This window comes from Macrosteles quadrilineatus, unplaced genomic scaffold, assembly GCF_028750875.1.
Source record: "Macrosteles quadrilineatus isolate MER2022 unplaced genomic scaffold, UCM_ALF_1.0 Scaffold_3__2_contigs__length_128488019, whole genome shotgun sequence".
Lineage (NCBI taxonomy): Eukaryota > Metazoa > Arthropoda > Insecta > Hemiptera > Cicadellidae > Macrosteles > Macrosteles quadrilineatus.
This window is the reverse complement of record NW_026542596.1, coordinates 99,123,023-99,140,290: the sequence shown is the minus strand read 5'-3', so window position 1 is coordinate 99,140,290 and position 17,268 is coordinate 99,123,023. Positions and strand designations below refer to the sequence as shown.

The 17,268-nt window shown below is 35.7% G+C and overlaps 1 protein-coding gene across 1 annotated transcript in view; it reads left to right on the top strand.

The window, feature by feature from the left end:
* Positions 1-9,527: 9,527 nt before the first annotated feature.
* Positions 9,528-17,268, top strand: part of LOC128989826 (polypeptide N-acetylgalactosaminyltransferase 1-like) — a 31,367-nt gene continuing 23,626 nt past the window's right edge. The window contains exons 1-2 of the mRNA XM_054411894.1: positions 9,528-10,044; positions 10,727-10,958. Of these exons, the coding sequence (XP_054267869.1) occupies positions 9,801-10,044; positions 10,727-10,958 (476 nt within the window). The 5' untranslated portion in view covers positions 9,528-9,800. The remainder of the gene's footprint in view (positions 10,045-10,726; positions 10,959-17,268) is intronic.

Below are 17,268 nucleotides of genomic sequence, written 5' to 3'. Positions count from 1 at the left end.
ACTTTACTGAAAATGCAAATGTTGCATACAAGGGGTACGCAATAGTCAGAAAAGGAGAAGCAGCTTGCTGTAGAACTCCACTACAGATCACCAGCACTATACACCAACTTGATAACCGACAAACAATTTATTTTGCCAAGTCGTCGTACAATATCAAGTTGGGTTAATGTCATCGACCTTATGCCTGGAATTTCCCAAGATCTTATAGATAAAATGAAGTTCAAAGCAACGGTGTCCGGAAAGATGGGGACGAGGAAACTTAGGGACACGGAAACTTGGGGACAAATCGGGTTTTGAGCCGAGGGGGAGGCAAACGGAGGCTGACTAAGCTCTGAGAACGACTCTTTAAATCGACTCGTTCTCTATTGTTATTGTACCTAGGTCTAGTTGTAACTACGACTTGTATTTATATCTAGTTCTATCTCCCCTTACATTTTTCACCTTGTTTAAATGGTTACTTTTGTAGAGCTTAGGGACAACAGATTTAGTACATTGAAGTGTTTTTGTAGGGTTATTTTATTAATCACGGAGTAAACTCGAATTGTAAATGATTATTCAAGCATACATTTTTTAAATAAAAAATACACTTGAATTTTTCTAAAACAGTAGCTTCAACTTCGTGAGGATGTTATAGCCTCCAATTTATGTTATACGACCGTGAACATAGACGAATTTCTCTCGTTTGTATTAGAACAATAATACAATATAATTCAGGAACAACCCGTGACTAGCTATTACTGAGAAAGATTAAAGAAATACTTGTTGTAAAATGTAGTCGTAGGCATCTGGTACAAAGTATTCCACCTTTTGTTTAATCTAAGCAAACCCATAAACATTCAGTACTTGGAAAGGTAAAGGAAATATGAGTGAACAGAATACAGCGATGTCCCGTTAATCCCCTCGCACGTTTCTCCGAATCGACTACATTTGCAATTTCTTAGATTTTCCTTTCAAACAGGCCAGTTATTGGGGTGTCAGGTCACTCGGGTCAACTTTTGTGTAGTTGCGAGAGTGTGATTGACCTCCAATTTCCAACCTAAATATTGTTTTGGTTTTACGTGGCAATCGCAAAAGAGGAACTCTGAGGATCAGCTGTTGATAAAACTATTTTTTTTGTGAATTCTTAAAAGTGGTAGTAATTTAGGCCTAATTTATTCCTTCGTCGTCAGTATATACTGATTGAAATATTTATATAAAAAATTATCCAAACACTGATTTGTATGATATTGGACACGTTTTCTTTAATTCTTTACTGCAAACGTCACTAACCAAATACCAATAATGTGACGATATAATATTTCGTCTGAAAACAAATGCCGATCTGTTTAGAAACGTGTTCTTCCTACAAACTTGCACTTGTATCTTAAGTTATAAGTTATTTACAATCAGTGACGTGTTTTGGAATCACTTCCAGGACAATTAATTTAGTGACAAATTTTACACGTTCGTTATTGGTACAGGTTTAAAAAAAAATGTATGTATGGTTCAAAGTACCAGTACAATCGGTACATAACTAACTCATGTCATAGATTCGCGGGCAAGAATAACTCTTAGTAGTGTCAAAGGAATCCGAATCAGAGTGAATCAATAGTACTAAGTCTTAACAAAGAAATACATTTTGATCAATTTTTGGTCAATTGACAATAACTTGTTAATCTAAATAAGGTGAACTAATGATCTCAGGATGAAACTATCAAATTAATTTAACCAGCAACAATTAAAAAAACATCGAACAGTAGGCCTACATTTAAAACATTGTTTATGCCAAAACCATGAGTAACAACGAATTCTGTTAGTTGGCAGCCTAACATGCAAGGTATGATTTTGGATAAGGCAAAAGTATGTAGGCATATAGTTATAACGCCAAGAATAGGAATAATCTTCTTACCGTATGTCTTTCGCTGTGCGATCCGGTAGTGCCGGGAGGCGCGAAACTAAATTAAAATACCCCCGCCGCAGCAAACCTGCAAACTAAGCTATTTCCATTTACCCGGCTTGAGTTCTACTAAAATATTCCATAAAAATTGTCAGATTTATTTCCTATTTAATTAACATTAATTTTAGTAAGTACTTAGGTTTGCTGCTACGGAGTATTTGCTACACTTTTATGTATATGCTCGTCGCCTATGACTTATAACACCATAAACGTTACAGCTTCTTTGGCATAGTTATATGTATTTTACAATTTACTGTTTGTGAATATGACCGTAGACAGTTTTGTACGTGTACGCAAGAATTACGAGACATCCGTTAATATATTAAGGTGATTATTAAAATAACTACAAACTGACAAATCAGTTGTTGTCTCCAGGTATTCCGTATTCTATTTACTATGTGATTTACTGTCTATCAGTGATATAGTCAGTAGATAGATTTCGTGGGAACTAGATAGTGACAGGATTATGCCGGGTTGCTTCATCCTCAAAATTGCAAAAAAAATCAAACTAATTATCGCTATTCTAACGCATTATGTGCTTAAACAAATAAAATAACATTTGAAACGATTATTTTGTTGTTTAAGAGTTCCCTCCTAATACACAGTATCATCGCATTTTAGGCTACTTAAAATACTTCTTAATTTTTTAAGGTTTACTGTTTGGAAATATTCAAATTATAATTTTGAAGTCAATCCCGTTACTGTAGCTCTCTGTGAATTGAAACAGGAGAACGATTCGTTCTAAAAGAGTCGTTTCAGAGCCTAGTTCAGCTAATCTCTCCCTACCCCCGGTCGAACCCCTATTTGGCCCTAACTTTCCGTGTCCCTAACTTTCCTTGTCCCCATCTTTCCTAAACTCCAAAGCAACGACCATGAACGACAATGAAAAACAAGTGGTTTTAATATACGACGAAATGGTCATCAAAAAACACCTGACGTTTAATGAAAAGCGTGATTTGGTAGAGGGGTTTGAAGACCTAGGACCCCACGGGCGATCTCCACGCGTCGCAACACATGTACTAATGTTTATGGTACGCGGCATATTCCACAAATGGAAAATGCCCATTGCGTACTACCTGAGTGGAACACCAACTGAAGGTAGTTTGCTGTCAAAGATAATTGTTGACGTGGTTCGAGAGGTGGGCAGAACAGGATTAAATATACGTGCTCTTGTTTGTGACCAGGGAAACAACAATGTGAAAGCTGCAAATCTCCTGGGAGTTAGTAAAGAAAAGCCTTTTTTCTTAAACGAAAATAAACAGATCTTTGTTGTTTATGACCCTCCACATCTGATTAAATCCATTAGGAATAATTTGATGAAAAACAATATACTTTTTGAAAATGGAAGGGCCTCGTGGCAGCACATCAAAGAGCTGTATGAGATAGATTCAGCGTCAACTACTGCTCGTGCACTAGTCAAGCTAACATCAAAGCACATTTCACCAAATGCATTTGATAAAATGAAAGTTAAACTGGCGACACAAATTTTCAGTCGTTCGGTGAAGGCCGCCATGACAACCGCTGTACAGACAACTCAACTCCCCAAGGAAGCCATGGAAACAGCAGAATTTATTGGCAATTTTAACGATGTTTTCGACTGTTTGAACAGCAAACTACTGTTTGACAACACTCCTCTTCGGTGTGCGCTTTCTGAAACAACCAAACAAGGACAGTTGGTAAAAGAAAAGCTTCTCAGTGCTTTAAGATGGATCGAGAACTTACAAGTAGAGAAGTTTAAGAAAGTCAGAGGGAGCACAGTCCGAAAACTTAGTAAACCACCTAGTTTTCATGGCTTTGCGCAGACAATAAATGCAGTGTTAAAGCTCTGGGAAATCTTGCATGCCGAGGGAATCACGTTTCTGATGACAAATCGTCTCTCCCAAGATGCAATTGAGAACGAGTTTTCGATGTGCCGACAAAGAGGGGGGTTCGACCGAAATCCGTCAGCTACAAAGTTTCGCCAGAATCTGAGGCACCGGATCCAAGTGTCGCTGATGAAGCCTCCATCAACCACTAATTGCGAGATGGACGACGAGGAAATGGTCCCAGTTTTGTTGGAGCAAGCTACGGTGGAAGTTGAAGCTACTCCGCCAACTGACACAGAGGACGACCCTGACGACCCCTGTGATGTCGCCGACAACGAGGACCAGACGCAGCCCTTGGACCACGACGACGCAGACGGCTCGGATGTCGAAGAGGACGTCATCGTTGTCTCCGCGGACCCAGCAGTTACCGTCACAAGCCTGACCGTCCCTACTCTGGAGACTTGTTCAATTGAGTAAGTACACTCACCATAGCTTCAGTTTCGTACCTATCATTATAATTTACGTTTACGTTATCTGAAATCATCGTACAATATCTTTTAAAGTTACTTAGCTTCTTATGATCTTAATAATCAAAGTAATTATGAAATTGTTGATAGTAAACTCACAATATTATGACAAATCTATATATGATATTACTGTATAAAGAAGAAGAGGTGTCTGTGGTACTGTCCGGCAGTATGTCTCTGAACCAATTAGTCTTAAATGTTTTCTTAAGACTACGACAACGACAATACACCGATGTATATGTTTTGAAATACACGAATGTTTTCTTAGAGCTCCAGAGATTTGTTTAGAGCTATTCGTGTTTTGATATTGACATAGGGCTCCACCCCGGTGGCTTTCAAAGGTTTTATGAGGTGAGAGATTTAAAAGTAAATTGATTGGTCTCCACGGCAACTAAAAGAAAACTCGCAATGTTTGTAACGTAGGCAAATTGTATTTAAAATGTTAAGAAGCAGAACCGTCAAATCCATTGTTTTCCACATTCCACACAGCTGGTTTAAACAAACTCAATAGTTAATACGTATATGTACAACTGTATGGTAGATTTATTTGTTCGAAAATGTTGTCATTGATTTGAGAAATACCTAAGATTCTAACCATGATTAATCCAGCCTTTGAACCTATTTTTTTAAAGTTAAGCTTAAAAGAACTATGCTTAATTAATAGAGTTTTGTGGAAACGATAAATTGCACTGCTTACATGTTTTAGTTTTACAATATTGGTATAATTTTTAAGCTTTGAACTCCTTGTCTTGAGTTAGAGTAAGGTTTAAAATGCATATGTTATGTTTGTCAGCTTAATTGTCCTAGTGAATCAAATTCGAATTTTTTTCTAACGAAATTCTAAAACATAAATAAAGAGAGGTATATATGCACTCTATTTTTGTTAATTTTTTTTAATCCTACTTTTTTATTGCGGCAGTAAAAATTCTGAGGGTTTTAGCCCAAAGGCAGCTGCAGATAATATTATTTAAACTTTCTTTTATCATTGACTTTGGGTAGTGCAAAAACGCTGTGCTAAACTTCGCATCACATTGTGAAATTGAAACCAAAAATTATTTGTTGTTTTTTACTAATTAATTTGCATTATATTTATTGGTTAGGTTGATTTTATGCTTAGCCAATACCTGTTGATTATTTGTAATAGAGCAATGCTTAGGCCTATCTATATAATTCATTCAGGTATACTTCTGTATATTACAGATACGTTGCGGGATACGTCGCCAAGGTTGTGTTGGACAAGTACCATTGCGCCACGTGTAAGGTTGACTTGACAGTGAACTCAGTGTTGTCAGAGCCGAACCAATTGTTGATACTTTACAAGTCTTACGGCACCAAAGAAGGGATATCAAGCTTAATTGCGCCTTCCCAGGACATGGTGAATTTTACTCGGGACATACTCTTGTCCTTCCAGAAACATTTTCAAAAAATGATGTTTAAGTGTAATGTTAAGAGTGGACTAATTGATTTAGCCTCTAAAGAAATTGAGGGAGGATGGCTTTTGTTGGACCATGATAACCCGTGTCGTATCCATCGTCAGTTTATTTTAAGTTTCTTGGTACGATTAAAACTAATGAAAACTGTTTTGTGGGTGTCAAAAGACCTTCGAATACCCAAGTCAAGACGCCCACAGTGTTCATCGTACCAAGATAAGCTAAAACAAGTTCAACACATGTAATTGCTGTAGCAAACACATTGAAAATGCAACAATACTCATTCTAACGGTTAAATATAGGCCTACAAGAGTCAATAGTCAAATTAAAATTGGTAAATAAATAATAACGTATTATAGCAAAATTTTCAACTTGTTAAATAGTTTATTCTTGATTGATATTATTTATATATTATTTGATTTGTTTTTTCATCTTTCCTTAGTTGTGTTTGCTATTGTTTTAAGCGTTAAAATTTTTTTTGTATCAATGTGTTTAAAATTCCTGTGTTGTTGTTGTTCTTGCAGTGCGTATTAATATTAATTTCTTCTTTCACATTCAATCTTTCTCTATTTCGTAGATTATGTAATCTTCAAAATTGGTAATTTTTCTATATTTAAGAGATGTTTTGCAAAATTGTATTTCATAGATGTCTTGTTTTCGAATTGTATCCTGGAATGTGTTCGTTATTGAATATGACTTTTAAATTTCAATTTGTTTGCCCAATGTAGTTGTCACAGTAAGTACATTTAACTGTTTTTATATTTCCGATTTGTTGCATATTATTGTTGTAGGTTTGTTGTTATTGTCTATAATATTAAAAAGTTATTTTTGTTCAGTAGCTTAGTTTGATTGGAGTGTGTTTGAATGTGTTACTTATTGCTTTGTTTACGTTTAGTTAGGTTTTACGGAATGCCTATACATTTCATTTATTCTTTTTGTCTAGAATTGTCTTTAAATTTGGTTTCAATAACTAAATTTTAGTGTGTCCGAACTATACCTATAATAATTCTTTTGAGATTGGCGTAACAAGAGGCGTAAAATTTTATTTCATATGATATAAACTAATTTAACTAATTCTATTACTTTATAATATTGGAAATTTCACTTGTAAACTTTTATTTAATGCTTTTACATTTTACCTTTGCTTCTTTAGTTAAAATATAAGTGGACGATTTCTTGGCGAACGAAAATAACGGTTTTAGGATTTATTTGTGTAAATAACTATTATGTACGTAAGTAATTATGTAAATGTGAATAACTATGTTAAAGTAAGGTCATATTAATTTTTGATAATTATGTTTTATTGCACACTTTTAAATTAGATGGTTGTCATTATTTAAGCGATTAAATGTTTATTGTTTGTAATAAAAACATTTTTCGTAATCGATAAATTGTGTCTCTTTGTGATATTGTTTAACTATTAAGTCCAATAATTAACCATAACCGAGCACTTATCGGCCCCGTTATTGTAATAACATAATACGTCATATTAAAGTATAATACTTTCATTATTCAATAGCAAATGTCGTGGTTACTGTATAAGTTAGCGTGTCGGTAACGCAGTGCGGTTTGAGACAACGTACTGCGTTTAACCCACGACAGTGCTGCGAGCCGCGGACGGCCCGCGCAATACATCGTGCAGGCCCATCTAAAAACTCCCACGGTTTTATACACGCGGCTGCCTATCTCATTATATTACTTCATCTATGGTAGCGTTTCGATTTGATATCCTTGAGGTCCCGGGTTCGAATTCCGCTGGTAACTTTAACTTTTTGTCAACAAATTTTTCATATCAGCAAGTTTGGTTGGTTAGGTTAGGTTATGACAGTTTAATTTTATAATACTAAATTTTAAAATTAATTTTATAATTAATTAAAAATTATAAGTAATCATTAATTAGATTTTAGCGAATTTCCCATATAGGGAATAAGCTATTACCGTAGTACTCATGGTAAGACCTAGACCCGGGACCGATTTTTTTTTTCGTTTTGAGGTCCCTAGAGGCCAAAAACACCATCCGTTCAAATTCATATATATATATATATATATATACATATACATATACATATATATATATATATATATATGTGATATTTATATATATATATATATATATGTGTCCGTTAGCGCGATAACTCAAGCAAAAATGATCCGATTTTGATGAAATTTGGTACAAACGTGTAAACCTACGTTTATTCGAACGAGTTCGCGAACCAGCATGATCGGACCATGGGAACAGGGGTTTATGGGGGCTTTTATGGGGTAAAAATGGGTTTTTCCTATTTTTGACCCAAAAAACATAAAATTTTGAAATTTCTTTCCAAACTATTTTGTAGAGCTTAAAAAAACAAATAATTTAGTATATTGAAGCGTTATAATGCGCCTAATGGTTACGGAGAAAATTCCAAAAAATTGTTCATTTAAAATTCCTATGTTATTCTTATGGAGAATAAGTAAACCGTTGTAGTGTGCTTGTTTATTAACATATTTTGCCCAAATTTGGAAAATGTTTTTATTTCTTACTAACTATTAACATTTTACATAAAATAACACTTTTACCCTCCCTGTTGCAGCAAACCTAAGTATGTGTTAAACTGATTCTATTTAAATAGGGAAGAAATGTGATATTTTTAAGGAGACATTTTAGTCTAAATCCAATCAGGCAAATGGAAATTCGCTTAGTCTGCAGGTTTGCTGCGGCGGGGGTATTTATCTTATACAGTTTTAATATTAAGTTATCAGCAAGTCTGGTTGGTTAGGTTATGTTATGACAGTTTTATTTAAAAAATTAAAAATTAATTTTATAATTTTAAAACAATATTTTATAATTAAAAAGTTAATTTTATAACTAAAAATAAAAAATTAAATTTTTTCAACTTAGTGGTTCTAGCGGCGAACGCTGACACTAATGTTAGCCTTGCCTTAGTCCCTCCCGTGTGCCCCACCGGTACAAGGTTGTTCGGTTGTTGTGTTCTGTGTTCTGTGTAGTGAAAACTTACTATCGATAGTCACACTATCGATAGTTTTCGATAGTTTTTTAAAAACTATCGATACTATCGATAGTACTATCGATAGTCACTCAAATGGAATTTTAATGCATATAATATTGTATATATCCTGCCTGCATGAGTTTAAACAATGGTTTCTACCTAGTCGAAGATAAAGCTGTATCAGATTATTGATTTTAACAATTTATGAGTGACGCCCTGGAGCCCCCTTTACGTTTTTTTTCCCAAAATATTACAACATTTGTAAAAAATAACAATAAGTTTATTTTAAGGGTTACAACAATAAAAAAAGAAAAATTCTCTTACTATTTTCTTTTTATTATTCACTACAAAAATATTTTTTTACTCGCATAGCATAAATAATATATATATATATATATTTTTTTATGACAATCTAAAACATAGATCAAAGGAAAATACCGTATACCGGTGTCTACTATGTATGCTAAAACCCACGAGGCAAATGTACCCATAAGTCCGGTAGTGAATTAGCAAATGCCCCCGCTTTCAAATGTTTGAGAAGGTAGCCTTGTCTACCGAGCTTTTCTACAATGAATTTAAAAAAAATAGTCTATAATATTAACTATAGGTATGCATTAACAGACAAACAATGAAATGTAAGAGTACCAGATAATGATTTCTTTACTTAATTTAACGTAAGAAAAACTATCGATAGTCTCATCGATAGTATAATACTATCGACCCACTATCGATATTTTCAAACTATCGATACTATCGATAGTACTATCGATAGTAAGTTTTCACTAGTTCTGTGTTGTACTGTTGTGTGTGAGTGATTTTGTCGAAGAATGTCATGAGTAGGTTGGTGACGTGTTTTCGAAATATGCCTAAGTGAAAATGGTTTAGGGTATTTACTCCCTTGTGAGTAAAACGACTATCTAATAAAAATTGTCAAGTTATTATTTTATGACCGATTCGTACAATGTCTTAAGGATAAAATATTTATGAATACAGATCCATTACGTCAATTTTGAGGTTATGTTTTCCTGGAGTTGATTGTTGCTGTAAACAAGTTCCAATTAATTCGCTAGTTAACAAGATTTTGATGATTCCCATTTATAGAATTCAATAAAATGCTATTTATATGTGCCCCTAGGCGTAGAAGACCATGGTACAAAATAACTTTAGTATTTATCTCTCTGTCAATTTTAATTTTATGGTTTTTACATCAGAATAAATTACAAACATTGAAAAATCAATTGAGCCTATATGAAAGTAAAGATGATTCTGGTGTGGATTTGATGAGCCTAACTTCAAATTTATTCAAAAAACCAGGAATTGAGAGCAGAAAAATCCACCCTAAATCAGCCTTATCAGGTGAGTAATTAGTAAGTAGGCTGCACTTTAAGTTACTTTACGTCCTACACTCATTCGAATGAAAATATCGATCGATATATCGATTATTCGATAATTTATATCGTTTGGTTAGTTAGGTAAGGTTAACCTAACTAAACAAACAATATATCGAATGAAACCTTAGAATAATCGTTATTTTCATTCGAATGAGTGTAGGACGTAAAGTAAAGTGCAGCCAGTACTTTGGTAACTTACATAAGAATAAGAAAGTTTATTGACATTGACCAAGTTGTAGGCCTACATAGGAATAACTTAGGCATTGTCAAATTACATTAAATAAATTATTGTGAATTTTGAATATTTTGATAACATATTCCTAGAACTAAGTTACATCTTACCTTCAGCCTTAACTTGAAATTAAGTTAAGTTAGATTGTAATGTGATAAATCCTATAAGTAGGCTAAGTTATCTCTGTGGAGCCAAAAATTTGCTACATTGGATAGAAAAGCTAGAACATATCCAGCCTTAGCCTTGGTGGGCGTAGCCTATTTAGTTTACAAAGCCCTAAATTGGTCTAATCACAAAAGTATGCATACTCATCTTTAATCGTTGGATGAGGGCAAACAGGTTCTAACCAAAATAAACTGTTGTAACATTGTTTCAAACTAATTTACAATAAGTTAATTTAATTTTTGTATGTCAGGTCGAGCGAGAAATGTTGCTGTGAAAAGTAATATAAATGAAGAATATGAGGCAATGATAAGGAAAGATCTTGCCAAAGTAGTTCCTGGTCTAGGGTACAATGGTGCTGCTGTGGAGTTCTCTGGGGAAGAAGCAAAACTTGCTGAGGAAATTATGAAGAAAGAAGCGTTTAACCTGCTTGCCAGTGATAAAGTGTCCTACAACCGTACTGTAGCTGATGCCCGACATCCATTGTAAGTCTTTGTCTTGCTTCAGTTTTTGTTTACATTTTTGATTATTTCCCATAGGTAAGTTAGGCTAAGTAATTTAACTCACTGTCACAGTTCAATTTCAACTTCAGCATAAACTTTGCTTAGAGGTGTGCTCATTGATTAAAATAATCAATTAGGTAAGGCCTACTTAATAGCTTTTTAATTACCTATTAGTTTTAAAATTTCTTTATAGGCCTAACCAAAAGGATATGATATAGCTAAGGGGGTGGAATATTCAAGGTAACTCCATAATCAATTAGGCCTACCGGTAGACTTTCTATAAGAAAATCAAAACTAGCACATTGTGAGTTGTGCAAAATGTTAAATTTGATTTGCTTGAATCAGCTGTCTGGAATTGTGAAATGAGCATGTGATAGTTCTGGTAAAAATCCGGGCTGTACATCTTCAGTTGCCTAAACCCCTATCATTAGACTCTCAAATCTGCGGGGGTAAAATTCCACCTAAGAACAAACTTGAGAGTGCTCAAATGATGTCAGCTCTGCTCAGGGGGTAAAATTCAAGGGGAATTCCGGCGACCCTTTCGAACTAACTGGGACCAAACCCTGTTTGGATTAGCGGGCTAAGCGAGTATCTTTAATCAATTGATGAATCATTAATTAATAGCCTACCATCAACAAAATTGTCAAGATATCTTTTGTTTGTGTAGCTACAAACACAAAAGATGTATGCGTTAAAACTGCAATATTTCATAGGAAATAATGACAATACTGCAGCGTATGCGGAGGATAATATGTTGCTGATTTTAAAAGTTTCTCTATCGTTCACGGAGGCATAACTAACTTTGCCAACATTCCTGGTTATAATATTACTTCCCCACTGATGTTTATGGTACCTACCGGTATCCACTGATTAGATAACTTATGATAACATATAATTTATTCATTTACAATTTGAATTCTATAAGTATAAGTTATTCATATTTTCTCAAAACTTTGTACTAACTCTGCGGTTAGACAAATAAATATATGCAGATAAAACAAATTTATAGGAACGTCTTTTTTAGTTGTAGATTTTTTGTTTTTGTAAACTAAGACCTTGTAGTCTAGTTGAGTGAATATAATGCAATAAGAGTACATTTTGAATCCATGAAAAATGTGGACACAATTTAACACTAATACCGAAACCTCGGTCTGACAGGCCCACGGGAATTTTCAAAATTGCATGTTGGCAACACTGTTTACTTGGTAGATTCCGTTCCCCCTATACCTTCCCCCCTTTTCCTCCCCTACCTATTGATATATCATTTGTTCATTTTGCATGGGTGCCGTGACCTTGACAGGTCGTCTGTTCTGTAACATGTCCGTCTCAGAAGCCCAGCGTTAGTGTATTTTAAAGCGGGGTCTCACAGACCGAGGGTTTCGGTTTGTGTGTTTCTAAGCGGGGTCCATTATTTTTCAAATGGAGTCTCACAGACCGGGGGTTTAGGTTAACGTCAGCCTAGGTGGGGTTTCGGTATTAGTGTTAAAAATTATACAATTTCAACATAGATATAGAAAATAGATATAGGTAGGCCTATAGAAAATAATAGTACTATAAAATAAACAATCCAAAAAGTTAAAGACAAAGATTCGCTAATATGTTTCATAACTAAAGCCTAGTAAATTTAAATGCTAAAACATGTTTTTACATAGCCTAACATTTTAGTTTTCAAAGGTTTATTATTGTCTCAATTAAGTGACAGATTTAATTTAATTTTTGTTTCACCAATACATTTTCAAATAACAATGTCAATTTATACAATTTTCCGTGAAATAGAACAAATGATTGAACATTTATGTAACATCCATTCTTATCACTTATTTCTTATCAGTGTAAGTCACCTAATGTGATATGAGATGAGTTTGAGAGAAGTTGTAAAATTTCATTATTGTCATCATAATAAAAATAATTTTCAGATCAACTTAATGGAGCAATAATACTACTGTATTACCTATAGTAATGGTACTATTACTATTACTCAAAGTAAAACTGGATCTTTACAGCTATGTTATTTCTATGTTACAAGTAATATTAATTCTTTGTTTGAAGTTCATTGTTGGTGATGGTGAGTTAATGTTGTTCAAAGGTTTATTGCGGACATTTTCCATCACGAATGTAAAAAACAATACACAACGTTTCGGGATCTGGAATCTGATCCCGTCTTCAGGTGAAAAAAACTTAACTAACACATTACAACTAACAATACACAAACGCCCAACCTAAGTTGGAATACACTACCGAGGGTAGTAGTCAAAAAATATGCACTGTATAGCAGTCAAGTCATGATACAACATGCAATTAATAACAAATCACAAAACACTATAATCTATAAAAGGTTTACGTACAAAAAACTCACACAATGGAACACTAACAACACCGTACGCTATGACTCCACCAATGAGACTGAACCAACATGGCTGCCCAATCGGAAACACGGAGACAACAGAAATGGCTTCCGGTCCCTGGAAAAGTAAAACCAACAAAATCACATCGCTCCGCCATTTTGTTGGTTTTACTTTTCCAGGGACCGGAAGCCATTTCTGTTGTCTCCGTGTTTCCGATTGGGCAGCCATGTTGGTTCAGTCTCATTGGTGGAGTCATAGCGTACGGTGTTGTTAGTGTTCCATTGTGTGAGTTTTTTGTACGTAAACCTTTTATAGATTATAGTGTTTTGTGATTTGTTATTAATTGCATGTTGTATCATGACTTGACTGCTATACAGTGCATATTTTTTGACTACTACCCTCGGTAGTGTATTCCAACTTAGGTTGGGCGTTTGTGTATTGTTAGTTGTAATGTGTTAGTTAAGTTTTTTTCACCTGAAGACGGGATCAGATTCCAGATCCCGAAACGTTGTGTATTGTTTTTTACATTCGTGATGGAAAATGTCCGCAATAAACCTTTGAACAACAAGTAATATTACTTTGTTACTACGGTATTGTTAATAGTAACCAAGTCCAGGAACTTAAATTAATTTATTACGATCATTAGACAACTTTGTGCTTAGGCCTAATAGAAATAGAATTGCAAGTTAACTTTGTAAATTGTTGGACTTAATATTCTTGCATAGTGGAATTTTTTACCTATATTTATCTTCTATAAAGTCAAATACCACTCACTCACTGATCACTATGTATATCAAAACTACAAGCCATAACAACACAGGAATTGGCATGGAGGTTCCAATCCACCTCTAGGTGTGCAATAACAACTGTCAAGAAATTCCATCAGGGCTCTGCCCCAGTGGCTTTTAAAGTTCCCATGTTATCCTTATGGAGAAAAGATTTGTTTATATATGAACACATGAATACTTTTGAATCTACACTATTTATTAAGGGAACATGTCATATTTTATTACATAAAATGAAAATATTTACATTATTTTTGTGGCTTAAAATAGTAGGCCTATATTACGTTACTAGTCCTGAAAATAGGTGTTTACCGGACGAGTGTGGTCGCTCCCGTGCGAGAAGTCGAGTGCGGGATTACCTTACGAGTTTGGTAAATACATTTTGGACAAGTGACGTATGATATTTTACCCTATACTACTCTAAGCTAGCTTAACAATAAAAAATCAGTACAAATCCTATATTCCTACAGACTGAAGGATTATCTTTCGCTACTCATAACCTCCCTTTATGTTTTTGTTTATAACCACTCATATAATCAGGTGATTGGTGTCCGGTAAAAACTCATTACAGTAAAGTAGTACGTAATGAAACCCCATTTAGTTAAGCTGGTGACAAAAAACTGTTTTCTGGAAAAAATCCCTGCGTGGGAAGTTTGTTAATACAGTGTACTGTGGCATAAACGTGTTTTACTGCATAACACATTATTTAATAGATAAATGAGTTTTAAAAAACAAGAAGAATAGGCCCTACTCAGGTTGAACATTTAACTTGTAATTCAAATTTTTGTGAGCGAAGCCACGACGGATTTGCTAGTACATATATATATATATGAAACGTTTGTTGCACATAGGTGTTTTTACAATTACTATTAATATAAGTACTGTTTTATTTTTAGACCAGAAAACAATATTATACTTTTTTAACAACTTTACATCTCTAGACACTCTACTACAGACACATTTCATAATTTTTTGTTTGCAATGTTTCGTCTTTCGAGTATCCTAGGATTGGGGAACTAGGTCATATTGCAACCTCTAGGAGTACTTACTTGAATACTTGAATACTTGAAGTCTGTGTCGTTGACCGATGATATCGGTATGACTGCGTCATATTTACTTAATACTAATAAAACTATTTACACACTATTTACACTGTGGCAATGGCTAAAAAGTGGCTCGTTGCCTAGCTCTTCAAGGCTGTAAAGAGGCCTATTTACCAGCCTGTCACGTAGGGCCGTCTTAAAATCGTCTAGGTCCAGGTCGCGTACATGCACCGGCAAGGAATTAAAAAACCTTATCGCAGACCTAGGATAGCTCTTCAGTGAGCGGGCTAGGCGGCATCTCGGCAAATCAATGTCACAAGCTTGACGGGTATGGTGACTATGTATATTGTCTCTCATAACAAAATGGTGGATATTAACCTTCAGCAGGATCAAGACATTGAGGACATACTGGCTATAAACAGTCAACACACCCAGCTCCAGGAAGATGGGACGACAGTGTGCTTTGTAGCCGGAAGATGTTATTATCCTCAGCGCCTTTTTCTGTAGCAGAAGTAATTCCTGTGTCCATGGAGAATGGCCCCACAGAATCAGGCCATACGTGAGGTGACTGTGAAACAGCGCATGATACACCGCTAGCAAATACGGTCTGGTAATGGTGGTTCTAAGCTTCCTTAAAAGGTGGAGAACTCTAGAGAGCTTTACACATACCTTTTCAATATGATGGTGCCAACTTAGCTTTGAATCCATCCAGAACCCAAGCAGCTTCACGCTGTTTTCCTCAAGACCGATCTTCAAGGAACATAAAAGGATCTGAGTCTTCTCCTCGTTGATCTTAAGCTTGTTGGCTATAAACCAGTCCTTGGCCAGCCTCAGGGTGTTGTCTGCCTCCTCCAGCAGCGGGTCGATGTTCTTCCCCTTTGTGACCAAGGTGGTATCATCTGCAAAAAGGAGGGCATGGCTGGTTGTAGCAAGGTCATTTATCATTATTGTGAAAAGAAGAGGGCCCAGGACCGATCCCTGCGGAACTCCATGGGGAAGAGAGCCTATAGCAGAAGAAGCACCCATAATTGTTACTATTTGTTTGCGGTTGCCAAGGTAGTCCGCAAGAGAGCAGAAAACTGCGCCACCGATACCATACTTTCTCAGCTTGGCCAGAAGGATGTCATGTGACACAACATCGAAAGCCTTGCTGAGGTCACAAAGGCTGAGGTGGACCGATTCATTTTCCTCAAAGGCCTGGGATATGGTGTCGACCAGGCTCAGGAGTGCGGAGGTGGTAGATCGACCACTACGAAAGCCATGCTGTGAGTCCACCAGTAGGCCATTATTTTCAAAGTATGAGAGGAGTTGTCTCTTCATCACAGTCTCCATCACCTTAGAAAAGATAGGGAGGATAGAAATGGGGCGAAAATTTTCCATCAGTGTAGGGTTCCCTTTCTTGAAGATGGGCACAGTACGGGCCTTCTTTAGAGAGTCCGGAAAAGATCCATGAGCCAGGCACAAGTTGACCAGGTGCGTGAGAGGAACGGCCACGAGATCTGCAACAGCCCTGAGGACATGTGTAGAAAGGCCATAGACATCTTGGCTCTTGGAGTCTTTGAAATTCTTAATCATTTGGATTTGGGATATCTCTCTTACACTCACCCTATTCCAGCAGGTAAATGAATGGACGGAGGAGTAGTCCGGCACAGAGTCCAGAGGATCCGTCTGCAACACAGGTAGATCAGAGATGATGTTTCCAGCCACACTTGTAAAATATTCATTTAACTCATCAGGGGATGCTTGGATTTTAGGCCCGGGACCTGGCGCTCTTTCTTTATTGATAATGTCCCACGCAGCTTTACATGGGTTTGGGGCACTAAGGATGGATTCTGCATTAAAGGATTTCTTGGCCACATTGACTCTAACCCTATGGTTCCTCTTGATCTCCAAATAAAGAGAATAGAGCTGCCCTTTCCTACACATATCACTGGAGCCCTTATACAGGTCATGAACAAAAGCCATGTAATTTCTCATTCTCCTCAGTTCAGGGGTGTACCAACAATTGGCTGATTTGTTATGCCTTGAACCAGAGCCAACGGAACAGACTTTACTCTTGGGGTTATATAATTTGGCTGGAAAAACATGATCAAATTCATCAAAAAATATACTAGAGAAA